Source organism: Ammodytes marinus (assembly GCF_949987685.1).
Source record: "Ammodytes marinus genome assembly, chromosome: 18".
Classification (NCBI taxonomy): domain Eukaryota; kingdom Metazoa; phylum Chordata; class Actinopteri; order Uranoscopiformes; family Ammodytidae; genus Ammodytes; species Ammodytes marinus.
In genome coordinates, this window is record NC_137222.1 from 8831098 (window position 1) to 8850826 (window position 19729).

The 19729-nt window shown below is 41.6% G+C and overlaps 1 protein-coding gene across 2 annotated transcripts in view; it reads right to left on the bottom strand.

Moving 5' to 3' along the window:
* The window catches only part of ctif (CBP80/20-dependent translation initiation factor), a 50982-nt gene that overhangs the window by 12870 nt on the left and 18383 nt on the right, over positions 1–19729 (bottom strand). The window contains exons 6-11 of one of the 2 annotated variants that reach the window (XM_080047279.1): positions 19624–19728; positions 19369–19447; positions 8539–8615; positions 4805–4885; positions 1303–1906; positions 65–364 (exon numbers count right to left, since the gene is read on the bottom strand). In XM_080047279.1, coding sequence (XP_079903405.1) covers positions 65–364; positions 1303–1906; positions 4805–4885; positions 8539–8615; positions 19369–19447; positions 19624–19728 — 1246 coding nt within the window. The remainder of the gene's footprint in view (positions 1–64; positions 365–1302; positions 1907–4804; positions 4886–8538; positions 8616–19368; positions 19448–19623; position 19729) is intronic. The other variant, XM_080047280.1, reaches the window with a different exon arrangement.

Consider the following 19729-nt stretch of genomic DNA (forward strand, 5'->3'; position numbering starts at 1 on the left):
AAAGCAAATACACAAACTGTATAATGTTGTATCAGTAGCATCATTCATCATCGCTCTCACTGACCTGCAGCATGTTGAGGAGGATAGATCTGAACTTGGTGCCCTCCACCATGAACAGAGCCATCTTGTCACAGAGCTTGGCGGCGGTGGCGGCGAAGCTGCGGTCCGAGGCGGCCTTGGAGTAGATGGTGCAGACCACCTGGGCCAGGCTCTCCTCGGAGCGCGCTGAGCTCTGGGCTTCCTCCATGAAGGAGATGAGCTGCTGCTCCACACCGCTGCTGTTGCTCCTCATGCTGTTGAGAAGCTCCACCAGACGGTCCATGCTCCGAGAGCCGGAGCCCGACGCATCCGAACGCGCCTCTTCCTGAAGAGAGGGGGGAAACATGGGACAGGATATGAGTGAGTGGTGATAGTACTGTATTCGATTTCATATTTAAAAGGTGCTCCGCAAAACTATATAAAAATAGCCTTCTTTGCTATTCACTGATGGGTGTGCTAATGTATGAAACGGCATGACAAAGGACAAACATACCTTGCCTTCATGTCTATGGCACAATGAATAAGCAGATGACATAATCAACATGACGTGAAACCCAATCACTGGTTTGTTAATTGTAACCAATAAGCTATAGATCTTATTTTTGGTTTCGGGAACTCTGTATTTATTACGTCACTAAGAAGAAGAAAATAAAATGACATGAATTGGTGGATACACATATCTGAAGAAAGTTATTGTGGAAGCCACTATGCTGACTGTAAAAAAATTGGCTTGCAAAATAAACATTAAATATGGAATTTTCTGCTCAAGTTCAGTAAACCCTTATCAAGCCAGAGCTGTCTCTTATCATGATTATTTGATTGTGTTTATTAATTCCTGCCTTGCTGCCTGCTGGGGAGTCCTGTGCTTTCAAATCAAACCAGCCTTGGTAATGAGCTAGATGCAAAAAGAGGAAGCTGAGAGCTACGTATAACACAGTTGGCTGACTCTCCCAGTTTAGTGCACACAGTGGAAAACATCAAAAACGGTTAAGCTAATGCCGCTTTAGCTTCTTCACCTCCTTAGTGGGAACGTGTACTCCCCTCCCCACCAGTATGGGTGTGTCAGTCTACACAATTAAGTGGATGAATGACTAAAGACAGGCAGTATCAGAAGTAGTGTGTCCGTATATTAATGACAGTGTATGCCTGTGCATGAACATAAGATATGAATAATAAGGCTAAATGTTTGAGTGTGTGTTCACGTACACATTGGACCTGATTGCCTTAATACTGAATGACAGGCACTAAGCAGCTTTCCGGTACCTTGTCCTTTAGTCTCCTCCTCAGCCTCTCCTTTGACGACTGCAGCAGGCTGACTTTGGGCTGCTCCGACTGGCCCTCGCTTGCCTTTCCACTAGCTCGCGGGTCTGGAGATTCCTTATCGACTGTCAAATCTGGGACCGCATTGGTACTGGGTGCTGATGCAGATTTGGGCGATTCGTTGGGACTCTTGATGCCCCAGTGTTGTTGAGTTTGTCTGATGTGCTGATGATCGTCGCTGCTGATGGGTTTTGAATTCTCAGTCTCTTTGTCTTTGGTTGTCTTTGGGGGGGGCGCTCCTGTAGTGTTTGTCTGTCTGTCGTGGCCGGGCCCTTTCTGGTTGTGGTGCCAGCGCCGGTTCTGGCTGTATCCATGGTGTTGGGCTGGGGGTCCTGCTCTGTCTTGGCGCTGCTGCCCGTGTCCTCCTTGATACTGGCGAGGCGGCCGACTACTGTTCCTGTTATCTCCCACTTCTGTAAAGTTCTGTTGCTGCTGGCATGGCGACTGTTGCTGGGTCTGATGGTCCCTCTGGTGCTGTGGTGACTGTTGTTGTATCAGCTGAGGTTGGTTCTTCACTCCTCCACCTCCCTGAGGCCGCTGCTGTCTCCTGGAATGAGAGCAGTTTTTTTACATTTAGCTTCATTGGGACATAACAGCACCTGGCTTGGAACCCTAAACTGCTCTGCTCCACTCTGACCAACCCACTGTGTCATGCTGGCACCATGTTGGTCTGTTAAAGCCTCCTCCAGGCCCCAAACTCTTGACACCACTCAAAACTCACAATAAATATTGTTTAGCAGTGTAAAAAAGTTACATATTCTGTTTTGTCTTCAACTCTTTACCCACAAAAAGTAACATACCAACTTACCAATGCTGTAAATAGTACTATGACGAGTGACTACTACTACTATGACTAGGTAACTAATGATACGAAAGCCCGATGGCTGCTTACATGTGGATGCACAGTGTTTTCCTGTCCTGCATAGCTCTGTCTTGTGTCTGCACTGGCTCTGGGCTTGACAAGCCTCGGACATATGGTGTAGGGGGATTAGTCACCCTGGCACCTAGGAGGCAAACTATTATCTCTCTGAGCCTGTGCACTGGAAGAAAAACCTAGGACTAGCAGCAACTAGTGCACCGTTATGCAGGTACACTCAAATCTATAAGTGCTTGAAAATAATGTGCAGGCTGTGAATAAATGCATGATTCAACAAAAGGCCTGTTTCAACAATAAAAGTGTATTTTGGCATAGGGTCGATTGTCCAGCACAAACTTCATTCTGCCAATTTTACCAACCAGCCAGTGCAGATGGAAATTAGCTAGGCACATATCCTTGGCTTGCTCTTGTTTTTTTCTTTAGTTTTGAACATGATTATATTCTGTCTTTGTGTCTTTTAAATGGCATGTTCCTTGCAGTCAAGCTCCCTCTTCAATTGCTAGGGAGAAGATTTCTTAACAAAAGCAACATACATTGAGGCTGTTTAAGCCTCTACGTGTCCATCAATGCAGAGACTGTAATGTGGGTTTCATCCTTCCTCACAAAAGCCTTTTTTTTGCACTTTTTAATTTAGCAAAGATTCCTACCTTGATTTCTAGACCGAAAACATAAAAGACGCATTAACAAGCCAGACATTCTTTGAGACGGTGTTACAAAACCACATGAACTATTCTGCCATGTCAAAGAGAACTGTATGGCGATGTCAAACTCAAAAGGTAAGTTTGAAAACCTGCTTTGCAAAGGTGTTTATTAATTATTATGACAGCAACCTTGGAAATGTTCTTTAAGCTTGAAAGAAATCTAATACGTATATTCGTACGTGCAGGTCAAACAACTTTTAGCAGAAATTGAGACAGACTACAGCACTAATACATGGTAGAGATAAGGGATTTTATTGTGGAAATTGTAGAAAAATTGACACAGGGAGCACTAAAGAAATATTTCAATTGTTTAGAGCTCCGAAGAAAAAAACAAAGCGATAAATAGTCTTGAGAAGGCTTTGTATGAACCGAATGTGTATATATGTCACGAAGTGAACACATCAACATACATGGGTCTTTATCAATGAATGACAATTGCCCTGTAATAAAAGCACCCATACAGATTACGGACAGAATGACATACAGTCAGTTTTGAGGCCATAGTTTGGGGTTTTGTTGAATAAGATTGCTTGATATTGGAAATGGTATTTTGTGTACTGTGTCAGACAGTATTTGTCATTACCATCTTCCTATATTGTTAGCTACTTACCTAGCTTCATTTCCAAAAAATACAGACAACAACTCCCATCTGCATCTTTCAGTGGCTGCTGTGCTTTTTTCTACAGTTTTTACTAACTTCACAGCAGCTTTAGGTTTTAATTTTTAAAGCAATGCTTCGACTAATCATAAAATAACATAGAATAGCTTAGCGTTGACTGACATAAATGGGGAGATCTGATTTAATATGGCTGCCGAGGGGTGTAGATATTATAATCTCTTGCAAAGCCGCCGACCGCTCGGAGACACCCTGACTATCTCTCTCTGTCAAACGCACACATTCACTCATCTGATGATTAATTTGATCCCTACACTCGCTGGTAGTTTAGGCTCAGCCCTAATAAGCGCTTCTCCTGATCCACTGGTGATGCAGAGAGGTGAAAGTGAGATGGTAATAAAGTGTTAATCATATTTAATGACTGAGAGCTCTGTAGTTAGTGTAGAGTGTTGCTCGGTTTGACCATCATGGTAGATACTGGCATCAAGGATAAATGATGGGACCACTTGTTACTTGGAAACAGGTCTACTCTAGGTGCAATGAATCATCCAATCAAATGAGAAACTGCTATTCACGGTTGAGGTGATAAGTATGGTAATATCATGGCATTAATCAGCTTTGAATTAGTGTTTGATTTTGTCTGGCTGGGCCTTCTTTTTTTAAAGAAATTACTATATTTTCATCTTAACTGCTTAAAGCTATAGTGCGTAACTTCTTTCCCTCCATGAGCAATACTGAGTAATTACAACAACACTGTCTGTGCGTATACATGAGGTAAGCATTCGGTGATGGCGCAAGGATTTTATTCCTTCTGCTGTATGTCCAGGTTTTTTCTTAGCAGTAGAAGCAACAACTGAAACATTTCTTGGGCTCTTCTTGGGATTTTTCTGAGCTCCTGCGCCAGTGTCAGGGGCTGACACCAGTTTGTAAACACTGCCATGCCATACTGACAAACAAACAGAGTTCTGGGAAGCTGATAGGCTTAATAAGCTTTGCGTCAACTCTTTTGGCGTTGGCTTGAATGTATCCGACAATCATTTATACGAAAAAAGTTACGCACTATACCTTTAATGAAAGAAAATGACAGAAAGACGAGAAGAAGTGTATTCTTGTCTCACCAATTATCAGCTGACCTTTGGACGCTGAAGCTTGGTTGAGCAGAACAATTCAAATCACTGTCAAATGTCAAAAAGGTATTCAGGTTCAATTTCGTGCTCAGGATCTGCTGCCCTGCTGGAAGTTGTCACTAACCTGGCTGAGACTTGTCGCTTTCCCCCAGGGCCAGTGGGCAGAAGTATGGTTAACTGGTCTCGGATGAACTGATCAAACGTTCTACAAGCAGGAGAGAATGTGTGCCACACGATGCAGGCAAACAAAAGGATGAAGAGACGAGGGATAGGTGAAGAGTGGAGTAAAGTGACAAGACAATTTGTAGAAAGGGATCATTTTGGTAGATAGCGAGAAGGAGGAGGCAAAGAAACACAGAGGGGAAACAAACAAAAAAGAAAACTACAGGTTGATAACTATGTCAATCAAACAACATGCATAGAACTACAGGAAGTGCTAACACACAAAAAGTGAAATGAATTGGCAGATATGATCATGAGGGGAGGTTGGAAACTGATGATTGATCATGATTCTGTGGTGTGTGTGTGTGTGTGTGTGTGTGTGTGTGTGTGTGTGTGTGTGTATGGGGAACTCGTTGGACCCAGACGCAAATCGATTGGCCCGGGGGAGGAAAAGCCTGCAGGCTTGACAGTCAATAACACAGCAATAGCTTGGTAGCGAGGTTTCAGATGTTTTGGCTGCCCGACTGCACATTTGCCTTGCTCACTGTTTATTTATTTTTTTCCTTTAGGAGTTTTAAGATTCAACATCAGAACTCAGGAACACGCATGCACACATCGGAGATTACAGTCAATAACTTTGAATTGTCATGGTCAGGGGATGTAAACAGAAAAGCAGGCGGTTCATAGTAGGTGCAGAAAAACAAGCAGATGGATGTGCACAGACACGCACGCTTCTCCTTTTTTCCAATGAAAGAATAAAGTCGTAATGTGTAAAAGCAATAATGAAGCGATTTCCCTAACCCTTTCCCTAAAAACAACAAAGAAAAGACCTATAAGGAGCATATTAGCGCCTTCTTTTCAACCTTTTCTGCTTAGGAGCAGAGAGCCGTAAGCAGCACATTCCAGTAAATCACAACTAATTTCAGCCCTGCTTGACGTGCATACTAAAGTAGAAACACATGCACTGCCTCCCCTTTTTCTTTCCCTTCCTGTCACAGCCAGCCTACACTTTTCCTTTACTCAATCCCTCAGCCTCCTTCTTGAGCTTTCTTCAACACAACACTTTACTCTCATACCTCGCACATATAGTCAAAGGATCACACCAACGTCAACTGTGGGGTTTCTCATTACAATGAATATTTATTTTCCACAGGCTATTGGTTGTGTTCTGTCAGGGAGGTCAAGACAACATCCACATTAGAGGATTAGCACCTAATAGCATGTTTGATGGACAACCCTATCCAGTTAATATAACTGATGAGAAAACATGCAAAGCATCATAAAGAGCAGCCGTAGAGGCAATTTTATGTGTGATTTGGAAATTCTATACTACAACAACCTGTTTCCATATGTTCATACCAAGCATCTTCAGGTTCTCATGATAGCCATGATAAACCTCTCTCGAATCACACTTTTTTCTGGTACTTTGTCAATGTGCATATGAACCTTACGAACTAACAATTATGACGAAACTCTAACTTACGTTGTTTCTTATGCTAAAGCTACGGTATGCTGCTGGCTAGAAAGAAAACCATAGTAAGGAGTTATTTATCCCACAGGCGCTCGCGGTGCTCAGTTCTAAAAGACTACATTTGAATTTTTTTTACTTAAAGGCATTTTTCTTATATTGTGTATAATGTATTACATTACTTTGAGTATTTAAACTGTAAGCTTTTTTTATGTGTGTGTACACATATGTATTCTAATTCTCTTTCTTGAATTCTACAGTCTCTTCAGAATTCTGCAGAGATCCTGTTAAGGAGAGATCTCTCTCTGTCTGATGAATGATTTAGCCAGCTTTTGACATCTGCACTGTGGGAAGAGGCATAGCTTCATTTCTCTTTCCAGAGAGTCTACTGCTTATAGAGTTGTACTGTTCCAATTTTCATGTCTGTCTACCTCATGTTTGTCCGTGTAGTGTGTGCCTCATCTTTACTTTGATATCATCTACCGACCTGCGCTCTCCATCTTTGCAGTGCAATTATATTTGGCCAACCTGGGAAATACATGTCTCTTTTGTTGAAAGGAGTTACAAGATTAATAGGCTTTCCCAGTCGTTATTTTAACTCAAAATATAATACTATGACCAAATGCTAATGCATGCTCATTTTCAATTCACAGTATAATACGGTGCAGGTCAAAACTTTAAACAGCGTGCCCTCACCAATGAAGCACTATTAAGGTTTGCAGGAAAATATTGATAATTGTATTTTACGTAGCATACATTTTTAGGCAAACTATAATGCCTTAATGACAGGTCGTTAGGAATCCATATTTCCCTGCATACTTTGAGCATCCTCTGTTATGCTATAGTACGTTTCACATATTTCGTTTTCAATCTTTTCTTAAGGTAGAAAAAGGGGTTGGGCTGGGGTGTCTCAAGCAATACAGTACTTTCCTTTTACAGGCCTTGGACTTCACATATAGCTCAGTATGCTTTGATGTGAGCCCGGCCTCTGTAGGCACGGAATGATCCAAATCTTTGGTCAACATGGAGCTGATCCTGGGCAAAGTCACTAACTCTGGCATGAGTCAAGCATCCGCGTGAATGTTCCCACACAACCCTGTTTTACTGTTGAAGTTGCAATTCATAAGAAGTGATTGAAAAAACAAACATTTCTAGGTAATGGCTTCAGACTTAATTGGCCACACTCTTTAAGTTTAGTTTCCTGCCCATAGTGCTAAATGTCCAGATAACTCACAGCACATACACAAGCATTTAAACACATGGAGAAAACAGGATGTGCACTTCCATTAATTCCAGTTCACAAAACAAAAAAGACTGAAACCAAAGCAAACTGCTGCTGGTCCAAGTTTATGTTTTTGTTATTTTCTTTTTACCAGGCCTACACATAAACACAATAGCTCTGGACAGGACCAATTATTCTCTGTACTTAAAAACAAGGATGAAAGTGCTTTTGCCCATTAAGTATAGCCAAAATGCCCTTTTTTTAAATACTAAATACAACCCAAATATTTTCTCTTTGCTGGTCTCTTAGCAACTGAAGAGCAGTTTTCCAGTGACATCAGGGCATAGAGCGAGAGAATGAGAGAGAGAGAGATGGATGTTTCCTCTCTCTTATGAACCTGGTTTCAATGGAGTCAGACTTGGGCGAAATTATATTTGAAGAGTGTGTACAACTGGAGCAGAGATGTGCCAGTTTAAAAAAAAATGTAGTGCCAGTGTGGCAGAGTTAGATGATTTGGGACAGGAGTCAGGACGATCGGTTAAATGTTGCAAAGTATGTATTCAAGTAAATCCAGCATCAGAAATAGAAAGTCAGAGACACCGGTGACTAACTGGCTGATATTTTGTTGAGTTACCTATTAAACACACACAGACACACAGACACACAGACACACACAGACACACAGACACACACAGACACACACACACACACACACACACACACACACACACACACACACACACACAATACAACTTTATTATCTCCTGTATTTCTTTTTTCTGTTTGTAGTGAAATGTGGTGTCTGCATTCCTTTCTTGACACATTGCATTGGCTGGGGAGAGATGTTAAGGCTGGCTGTGCACTGACATCAACAAAATTGAGGTAGGTAGTGTGTGTGTGTGTGTGTGTGTGTGTGTGTGTGTGTGTGTGTGTGTGTGTGTGTGTGTGTGTGTGTGTGTGTGTGTGTGTGTGTGTGTGTGTGTTGTGTGTGTGTGTGTGTGTTTACCGTCGGTCGTTCCTCCTACGTCGGAAGAGCTTTTTGGTTTGTGCGATCTCAGCCTCGTTGGGAAGTGGTGGAAAGACCTGTTAAAAGAGAAAATCACAGTCAGAGTCAGCCGCTTAAGAAATATAGATCTTTACCACTGCACAAGTTGAAAATACATAAATATACACAAGCGCTGGCTTTTATAATAGAACAGACAGAGGCACAAAGTTAATATGCAGCGCCACAAATCTGCTTTCGAAGGCAGACAGTGTGGTGTTTAATTTAATTTCCAAAAAATCAATATTATATTTCAGAGAAGCCGTTTCTATGTCAAAATGACAAATATTTTTATTTTGATCAGATATGCCATTTTACATGCCGTCTGTGGCTGTGGTATATGATATTGTAATGGAATGTACAACTTGTCAATCAAACAGCACCCTCCCCCATCGCTCAAGATCGCCATGTGGTTCTGTTACTATGGTAACAAGTGGCCTAGGATGCCTATAGGACCAGCGCTGTTGTGTATACACAAAGTATGCAAGTGTAGATGTTGTCAGGGACAGGTGCACAAATGTGTTTAAAATATACATGTGCTTATTAAGAGTTTATGTAGCTTTTGAAGAGGGCATCGTCTACCTGCCCCTTCAATGGCCAAAGTCAGTTAGCGTCAGTGTCAAACAGAGTTCAGGGATACATTACTGTGTGTGTTGTGCAACAGATCGATGATGACAGGCTGATGCAAAGAGAAGAATGTCCCAAACTTCCCCCCAAACTCTTAGCACAATGCAATGTGCAAAAACGGTGACCACAGTCTGTGAAAGGAAGGCGGCGCTCGCTTCACTGTTTACTCTGAAGTTCTTCCTTTTTTGCTTTCTTGATAAAAGCATAACAAAAAGAGAAGAAAAACAAACGGGAACCAAAAAGTTTGATCTCACTGTCTGCATCTTGTCTCATGACTAGTAAATCATTTATCAGTATATAATAACATAATAGTCTAATCCTCTTTGTATATTGGCTCTAGCCAATACGTTTGATCCTATTTGAACTTCAATTACATAGTGTTTTGGATTCTGCTTGCTTTTTCGGTTTACACTAGAAGAGATGTAACAAGAGGTTGTGGTGGGTTTTGTACAGTTACACGAAAAAGTAGTTTTTTTCACAGAGGCTCATAGTTAAATATTGGAAAAAAGAAAGAGTACATGAGTTATAGGAAACGGTTGTTAACTGTTCTCTATTGGCTTAAGACTTAAGGCAACATTGATGTGTACAAATAGACCGTAAACATACTTGCGCAACTTCAAAAGTCTCATAACCCTCTGTTTACAGCAAGTGTCTACAGATTTCCTTTTTTGCACAAACACTTTCAGAAACACAAACTGTAGATATTGAAATGACTTTGAAAGAGTGCTTGATATTTGACACTGCCGCTATAACCTACTTCTCTCTTAGAGAGAGGTTACTGGGGGATCGTTGGGTTCTGATTGAATCCAGATGGGAGACTCAGAACGTGTGGGTGCGTGCGAGCGTGCGTGCGTGCTTGTGTGGTAAAGGGGTAGGGGAGAACGGGGGAATGTGAGACATTGGGTAATGTGAGACACCCCCTGTATCTAGGTAATGGAACACATTTTTGGTAATTGAGATTTATGTTTTCAAGCCCCTCTCATTTCCCCTTGGTCATGAAGGAGAGGACCTCATGGTGCTGTTCTAGGCATGTTTTTTTCACAAAAATATTGTTTTTGCATGTCAAAGTATTTTTTTTGCTGTCAACTTAATCAACTGTTGTGCCAATGCAAATTGATTCAGGTAGAACAACTTATATCATACATGTTGATGAACTACCAACATATAAAACCATGTGATGATGCTAGCTTAAGATTAGCCTGAATTGCTAAGAGAGGTATTTTTTTCTCAAATTGTGGCGGTAGGGTAAAGTAAGACAAATACTGTGGGGTTAAGTGAGACAGTGAGTGTCTGTGCCCTCTTTTATTGAATTCATTATATTTAGGTAGCAAGGAGACTAGTTTGAACAAGACAAAAGACAATGTGGGTCGGAGGTGGGGGTTGAATGGTTGAAGGGGTGTCAGCAAGGAACTGGTTTGCCAGGTATGTGGGGGACAGAAGAGTGACCTTAAACATCAGTGGATCAGTTTACCCTCTTGATTTCTCTGGTCTGTCTCAGTTTACCCCTAAGCGGGGGTAAAGTGAGATACAATCATATTTTCACTGCCCTTTGTCTTGAATAAATTCTGATAATGTCCATTGCTAGGAAACATCCTGAATTAATGGGAAATGTGTAGATTCGACGGATAAATTATTTTAGCGCGCTTAGAGGGGAGCAAATGTAAAAAGTGTCTCACTTTACCCCATTCTCCCCTACTGTATTCCTGTGACAAAGTCAGGCAGACAACCATTGATAAACTATCAAAAAAGTTTTAATGTTTATAAAATGCTGTCTTCTACCAGACTTCTGCTACACGTCACTAAAACAGTCTGATGGGGAGAAAAAGGAGGTGGAGAAAGAAAAAGAAAGAAAAGCAGGAAGTGTTGCATGTTTAGCTACTGTAGTTTTCCTTTAGGATATCATTAGCTGTAATTCTGCCTTCAAATGGCAACCAGATGACGGTGAGCACACACACACACACACACACACACACACACACACACACACACACACACACACACACACACACACACACACACACACACACACACACACACACACACACACACACACACACACACACACACACACACACACACACACACACACACACACACACACACACACACACACACACACACACACACACACACACACACACACACACACACACACACACACACACACAAACCCTTTAAAAAAATATCCACTGAGGTATTTTCCCATCAATATTTCAGATCCTTGCTGTAAAAAAAACAAAAAGAAGCTCTATTGAATTGTTCAAATCTACAAATGAAAATACAAAAGCTCTGGAACATGCACGGTGGATGATGCATGCGACAGGAATGGAGAGGGAGGAAGCCAGAGATGTAGAGTTATCTCGGCGGCTCAAAGGGAGAGAGCGCTGTTAGTGTGTGCGTGTGCGTGTGTGTGTGTGTGTGTGTGTGTGTGTGTGTGTGTGTGTGTGTGTGTGTGTGTGTGTGTGTGTGTGTGTGTGTGTGTGTGAATATGGTATCTGCAGGTAGCAGGCTGCGCGGGGCAGATCAAAGAGGTGTGTGTGTGTTGTCTTGGTCCCCAGCCAGAGGACCTCTCACCTCGTGGCAGGCAGCGAGAGCCCTGTGGACGTGACAAGGATAACGGGGGCTGTGCTGTGTAAATTAGAGAGAGAGATAGATAGAAACAGACAAAGACATTTTGTCCATGGTCTGTTTGTATGGTTGTGTTTATTATATTCTTATGTTAAGTAAAGATTTTTAAGATTATCAAAGGAACCGGTAAAGGTGTATATTCAGTAATGATCCAGAAGGAGTGCATGGAAGGAGAATGCCCCTTCTGTCTTGAGTCTAAAGTGGTATTGAGACGGAAAATAGAAAATGCGTTGAAGAGAGATATTTTTTCTATTGCTTCAGGTGCAGATGCGTATGCAAAGACTGCGAAGAGCAGCCATTAACACTGGCAGGATTGTATGAAGATAGAACTTTATCACAGCCACAATCACTTTATCCTCCATCCTGACAATCACAAGGTAAACACTAGAATTACCTCATTAACGCCACAAAGTAATCTACCATCAATGTGCGCCTGCACGCTTTTGATTTGCCGTTGTCAAGCAAGATTCCTGGAGTAGTTTGGAAGACAGATTAATGAGCAGATGAAAACGTGACAGGAAAAGGATGGACGAAGATGTTTTTCTTCTGATTAAAAAGAGAGACACGTTTGACAATGCAAAGGGGAAAATGACTGTCAACACAGGGAGGGGGTAGATTTGCATGTTCTCTTTGGAGGATTGTATTGGGGACAAACGATGATGATGACGATTCATAAAAAGGTTTTTAAATCCTCAAGACATTAAGAGATGATGGAGCAAGTGGTGTTATTAGATGAATTAATTAGTATATTGTAATGCTAATTTTGGAGGCAATGCTCAAAACAAGGTGAGGCATACGTCTTAACTAAACAAAAGCCATACAAATGTCAAATTTAGTTTAAAGAGATTTTGACATCGAGAACAAATGTGTTTAAATAACTTCTCAACTAAACATGATCACCTGTACAGAAAAATGATGAGATAAGGTGTACCGCAGAAGTATGTTTGTCTGGATATGCATGCATAGACTGCATTCACTAAGTTATTGTAAAAGCACAAGAATCACACTCACACAGGATACAATGCACCGTCAACCATAAAAGAAAAATAATAATAATTTGCTCTCAAGTTCAACTTTAACAATTCTGATTGAGGTGTGTGCTTGTGTGTGCATGGTATTATGTGCTTGGGTGTGTGTGTCTGCCTTGAGGAGGAAGTTGACATACCCTGTGGCATTCCAGGGAAAACCACAGGTCACTGGGAGCGGCTACCTGGGATGCTAACAGAGAGGATGTGCCCTTTTGCACAAGCACTTCAAGTAGCCACGTAGCTCCCAAGCAACAACGTATCTTCTTTGAAAGTAATGCATTATTTTGCCTCTAAAGACCCAGCTCTCAAAACTGCTAAATGAATGACCTATCCCTGGTAGTGTGACCTGAAAAGTTGTTTTCTTTACAATTTTTTTTGCCAATGGAGTCATTGCCGTGCGTCAGATACCATTGTTGATCCGTTCCTAACAATGACGTTGCTGTGTAGAGTGAAAGGGGTATAAGTAACGAGGAAGGGAAGTAAGGAAATGAGAGAAGCGAACGGGATTGAAATGTGAAGAATAGAAAACAGAGAGTAATGGTTAGAGAACTTTCTCTGCAATAGCACAGAAAGTGAAGTGCGTGTCTTCCTGTCCCTTCCGGTACATAACAATCCTGCTATAATGCTCATTGAGTCGCTCCATTGTTTCTCCCAGCTTATTTATGTTGCAAAGGGCCCTCGGCCAAAAGCAATACATTCAAAAACTGCCCTAGGGGTGGCATCACAGGACAGGTTGTTGAGGGGAGAGAGTGATAGCAAGAGAGACAGTAAATAAAATATAACAACGAAAACAGAAATAGGGTGAAATAATTGTTCTCACTAACCTGAATGAATAATGTAGTAGCATTGACATTTATGAGTATTTCTTTTTTATGCATCTGAGGAAAATTAGCTTTTCTGTTCATTATGTGTTCTTGAGTGTGACTTTTGTAACCATGCTAAAACTGTAACCATGGGGGGGGGGCTTTAATAACGTCTGTTTTTCAAAGGAATTATGAAAAAGGGGTGTTTCTGAATCCTACCGCGAGGATTAAGTGACAGCGTGTGCTACACCATTCGATATTGGCGCCGACATGCTGCTGCCGTGATCCTCAACATGTCTAGCGCTCTCCTGTCAGAAAATCAAGTTAACTTTAAGGATTTTCTCTAATTGTTTTTTCTGTAAAAATCCCTGTAGTAAAAGGACATGCTGCATGTTTCATGATCCCTACTTTAGGCCCTTTCATGTAACTTACTCGACAGTGCCAAAAGCAGAGATTTAAAGGCTGCTACACTCGGGTATGGTGGGGTTGATCGGTGATAAGAGGCAGAGATGTGAGGTCCTGACATCCCGTGTCTCATTTAATAAGTGATCTGAGGCTGGGGCCACAGCAGAGCACAGACGGATAGACAGGTACATCAAAGAACTCAGGGAGGAGATGGAGCCATTGTAGGATCAAAGTGTCAGAGGAAAAGCGGGGGGCGGGGGGGAATAACATGTAGTACCCTATAGAAAAGGTAATCATGCGACGACCACTGCTACAGCAGCAGGCTTCAAATGCTCATTGCTCTGTTGTAGCCATCGCTCGGAAAGATGAAAAATAGACTTCAATCACATGTGCTCTCTCTATGTGTTGCTTTACATCCACAGTCAACTCATCTTCTCCGCAGGATCAGGCCTGATGCTTTGTGTATGCATGTATGTGTGTGTATGTGTGTGTGTGTGTACGTGTGTGTGTGTGTGTGTGTGTGTGTGTGTGTGTGTGTACGTGTGTGTGTGTGTGTGTGTGTGTGTGTGTGTGGTCTGCTTTGCATTACGATTTCTGAAAATCGACTATTAAAATGAACCCTATTCTCGTGAGTACATTTTGTCTGCTCCTGAAACAAGCCGATTTTTTACAACTATATTATCGCCATAAATTGACGCTGTGGGAACAGATACTAGGTATGGAAAATGAATGTAATTATAGCTCAGGCTGGAGGTTACCTTGTGTCTTGGGGTTTAGCACATCAGTAATGTGCCAGGTGTATAAATCAGATCAATAATTTAAGAGGGGGGGAAAAGGGAAAAAATGGGGGCAATAAAATCTAGCTATCCTCCTTTTTGGCCGTGTAATTTTCCCATCATCAACTCTTTTCCCAATCACACTTCAATATTATGTATCAAATAAATTGAGCTAATCTTGTTTGTCGGTGCTTGTATTTACATATTCTGACTGTCATCCAAAGCTGTGGTACATGTACGAAATCCAGTCATGAACTATTATTATAAAAACCCTCTGTGGAATAAGTCGCATATTTCCCAAGGTATCCCTGCTTTCACGCATGTACGCCAGTCTCCAGTGTGTCTCCCCACCCGTGATTGAGGTAAGGGGCAGAACAGTTGTGCTGTGGTGATTAAGCCGCAGTGTGTGTGTGTGTGTGTGTGTGTGTGTGTGTGTGTGTGTGTGCAGTTAATAAGACTGTAGGAGCCAAGCGGCAATGGGTTCCAGGGACAATAGCAGGAAGAGACCAAAGGGAGGGGGCTGCCGGTCGCCGTGACCCCCTGGATATATTGTTCTGCTGCCCACTAGCTTCAGTTTGAAGGATGGGAGGGGGGGAGAGAGAGGAGGAGGAGGGGGAAGGATGGAGCGTAATGATGGTGGTGGTCAGAAGAGAATAGGAAAGAGGAAACAGCAAATAGGAAGGGCCAAAAAAAAGGGGGGGAGACGAGGTAAGAAGATGACAGAGAAGACGGACAGGTGTGTGAGAACATACCGGAAGCAGAAACATTGTGTAAGTAAATAAATACTAGAAGTGGAATGCAGCCAGACAAACTGGCAGCTGACAGACAAAAAAGCCCCCCCACACACACACACCACCCCCGCCAAAGTCCCTTGTCAACTGGAGTCCTGCTCTGCGGCACGTACACTTCCAGACAGAAGGGGGCCGAGCAGTCTGTAATATCTCAGCTCCAGACTCCAGCTTTGTTCCCCTGCAGTCGGACAGGCTTTGTTCACAGAACCACAGACCGGATGTCTCTCCCTGATGACTGGGGCGCGTTCCCTTCTGTTAACTTCCCTGGTGCCCTCCATTCTTGAGGCATTCGTCACTGACCACGCGGATGCAAAACACCCCTTGGCCAGGAACCATTTTGAATATTGATTAAAATGGACAGAATAAGTCTGTACATTAAGTTGTACAACCAGGCAAGAGTTCACTTAGCTAACCATAGCATAATGACTAGAAGAAAAGAGAAACAGCTAGTGTGACGCTTCCCAAAGATTTAAAAAAAATCTACTTACCAGCATCTATTAAGCTCACTATTTAACATGCTATTTCTTGTGGTTCAATTTCAACATAAAAGCAAATTTTAAAAAGTGATATATTTTTTTTACCAGGCTAGCTGTTTCCTCCTGCTTTAGTCGTTATGCTAAGCTAACCAGGTGTTGGCTTAAGCTCCATATTATTAATATTTATATGAGAAGGATAAAGCTATTTTCAGCTAACTCTGGGCAAAGTGAATTGGCATATTCTTGAAAATGTCCAACAATTCAAAGATCATGAGCTAACATGATATACCAGTTGTACAGAAACAGAAGCACCCCCACTCTATTTTAGAAGGCAAACCTCCCACAGGTAACAGTATTATGATCAACACCACAAAACTTGATCAAAATGGGTTCAGAAAAAGATGTGTGTGCATCATTAACTGGTAACATTTTTTCACTAATATTATTTAGATATATTTGGCCAAATGAAAAAAAATATATATTTCATATTTTATTGCTGTATATTTTGAATTTAATTTAATTGTTGTGTAAATTACTTTTGACATTGGTTTTACTAAGTGTTATACAAAAAAACTAATTATTGTTATTTATTTATTATTATTTTATCATAATAATTATTCAGTAAGGCAATGACAACAATCACAATCTTTCCCTAATCTTAGGTCTCTTTATGTTTGATATTATTGGGAATCCATGTGATACCTGGCAGGAATCCCTAGATCAAATACTTGGCTCTGTGACCCCTGAATGCTTCTGTGGTTACAACCTGACAGTGGACGTGAAGGCAGCAGGGCTATTGTGTGTGTGTGTGTGTGTGTGTGTGTGTGTGTGTGTGTGTGTGTGTGTGTGTGTGTGTGTGTGTGTGTGTGTGTGTGTGTGTGTGTGCACGCAGGTTGACATTCCAGAGAGGCCAGTAGAGGTGCAACAGAATCTGAGAGCAAAAGGAGGAAGCCCTTTTCCCACTAAGTCACTCGCACACCCACACACACACACACACACACACACACACACACACAAATGAGATGTTTTCCACATCCCAGGGCTATTTGTAAGTCTATTCAGGCTCCTGGAAAGAGGAAGTGAATGTTGCCAGGAAATGTGGAACGTAGACAGGGGGGGTGGGGGGGGGGGGGGGGCATTGGATGGTGTATCCCTGCCATACAGTAGGGGATGACTCGGGAAAATTGATGTGGTATTGTTTTTACTTGGTGACACGGATTGTAATTGTATAAATGTGGGGTTTTCTTTTCTTTTTTTTCTTCTTTTTTTTAACAATATACAAATATTTATTCTTAGTAAACATCCAAAATGAACAAGTAAAGCTTCCAATGGTGGAAGAAGTACTCGTATCCTCTACTTAAAGTAGGCTACCAGTACATAAATGTGAAAATGTGCAAATACAAGTTTAAGTCCTGTATTTTAACTCATACTTCAGTAAAAGTAAAATATGTATTGACAACATATAATTCTTAAAGAATCAATGTTGTGAGATGATTAACGAGCTAAAAAGGATGCACAACAAAATTCTGATGGAAAAAATGTATAATAATTTTAAAAAGTCATTGTTTTCATCAAATGTTCGTGTGAAATAGCGTATTATATAACCTATTTTGTATTACTCCAAATTTTTTATAGGGGGTGCCAAGGTTTAATCTTTAACTATGAGTTGTATTTTGTGAGTTTATCATCATATGTACTGTTAAGTAAAAGAGCTAAAGTTTTCAATGATTGTGGTTTGAGTGTTGCATGTATCATTGCAGTCTCTCTAGAACTGCTGGCCCTGGAGGTGGAAAATGGAAACTAAAGTGCCCCCTCGTAGTTGTCTTGGGGACTATCCCGGACCAAGCAAGGTATTGTCAATGTATTGCCTCATTACAACAAGACACAACTGGGCATGAGTGGCCTGGCTTTACCGCTGCATGACTCTGAATGTGAAAGACAGACTGTGTGAGGGATGGCTGAAGTCAGAAACAGCTAAGTAATGTGAGGGAGAGAGGGACAGAAACGGCCGGCAATAACTCCCAAAGCTCTGTGTCTTTGACCTTGCTGTGTCCCGGTGCCAGCAAATATCCTGATCCCAAACACACCAGACAAACGCAGTTGACCCCATCTTTCTTTTGGCCCTAACTGAATGAACGGAAACAGCAATTTTGGCTGAGAAAGCGTACAATGAGGGAAGCCATCTTGGTAGCACAACCAAAGCCCCGTCTCTTTGCTGAAACGCCATGGAGAGAGGCGGCAACACACAGCTCGGCTCAGAAGCCAAGAGGGGAAGGAAAGAGGAAGACACTGGTGCTCTCAACACTATGAATGATGGAGGACATTTTGGCTCGGAGCGCAGGGAAGGAAGAGAGGAGGGTGACATCGCTGGCCTAGAGTGAACTCTGACGTCCCGATGGATCACAAATCACTTCGGAAAAATACAATGCTCAATGCTATGTAGCCCTCAACCTTATACACAGCTGAGAGAGTACAGTAGCAAGGAAAACAAAAAAGGGGCACTTTGTACTGAAAAGACTTACATCGGAAAATACACTGAATTTGACTGACTAAGACTGTAGAATTATGTCAAAGAGAGATAAAGGGTTCCTGACTAAAAATTAAGAAGATCTTTGTTGTAGGACAGTTGGAGATGAGAAATGATTATACCTATTCACTATGTTGGTGTTAATCTGCAAATGTAAGTATTGTTCTAAAAAAAAGGTGTAAATATCCTTTAAGTTGAGCTCAAAACTGTTAAAACTTTACACAGACTCAGAAGTGAACAATCCATATCACTTTTCTGTGTAGACTTCGTTGGCTCAATCTATAAATGTTATACATGCATTTAACCACCAGAGGTCAATAGAACATTTGTTGTACTTTTCCTTTACTAATTTTAGCATCTGCCCAGTAGGTGGCACCAAATGTTCACTGATAACCAACCAGTCTTATTGGCAACATAAAGGTAATTTTAACAGGCTCATTTTACATCATTGATTTTTATTTTTAACAGAAAAAATGATAAGTAAAAAAAATGACCCAATAGATTTTCCCAAGGCTGATCACTGCTTTAGTGTTCTACAGCACCAATACCAATACTCTGGTCATTGCAGCTGTTATTTTTATGTTTCTCCAACAGAGGTCGCTCTCTGCTAACTGATAACACTACATTGTGTTACTAATGTAGTTCTAAAAACATCAGGTGATCGTATCAGGGTGAGAAACCCATCTACACAGAGGCATTAAGTTTCTCAAAAGAGAAAAAAACAGTGACTTACGGAGCGCAGATGGGGTAGGAACTTCTCTATGTCATTCATGTCTATGCCGTCATCTTCCTCAAACTTGTTTTTGTTCATCCTGAAAGAGAAGACAAGGGAGAATCAATGGATGGTAACCAGAGAAAAATCCAAAAAGACTTAACTGAGACAATAGGATAGTCAAAAGTGCAAATACTTAGTCAAACAAACGGGCAGCACTGTAGAATAACATACGGTAGTAGATAAACACCCTAAACCCTAAAGCCCTGATCTTACCCCTCTCTGTCAATGTGTGGCAGGTGCTTTGGCGTTCCTCTCAAGTGTTTCCTGTGGAAATGGCTGAAGTCCAGCTTCTCTGGCTGCACATCCCAACCTGCACCAC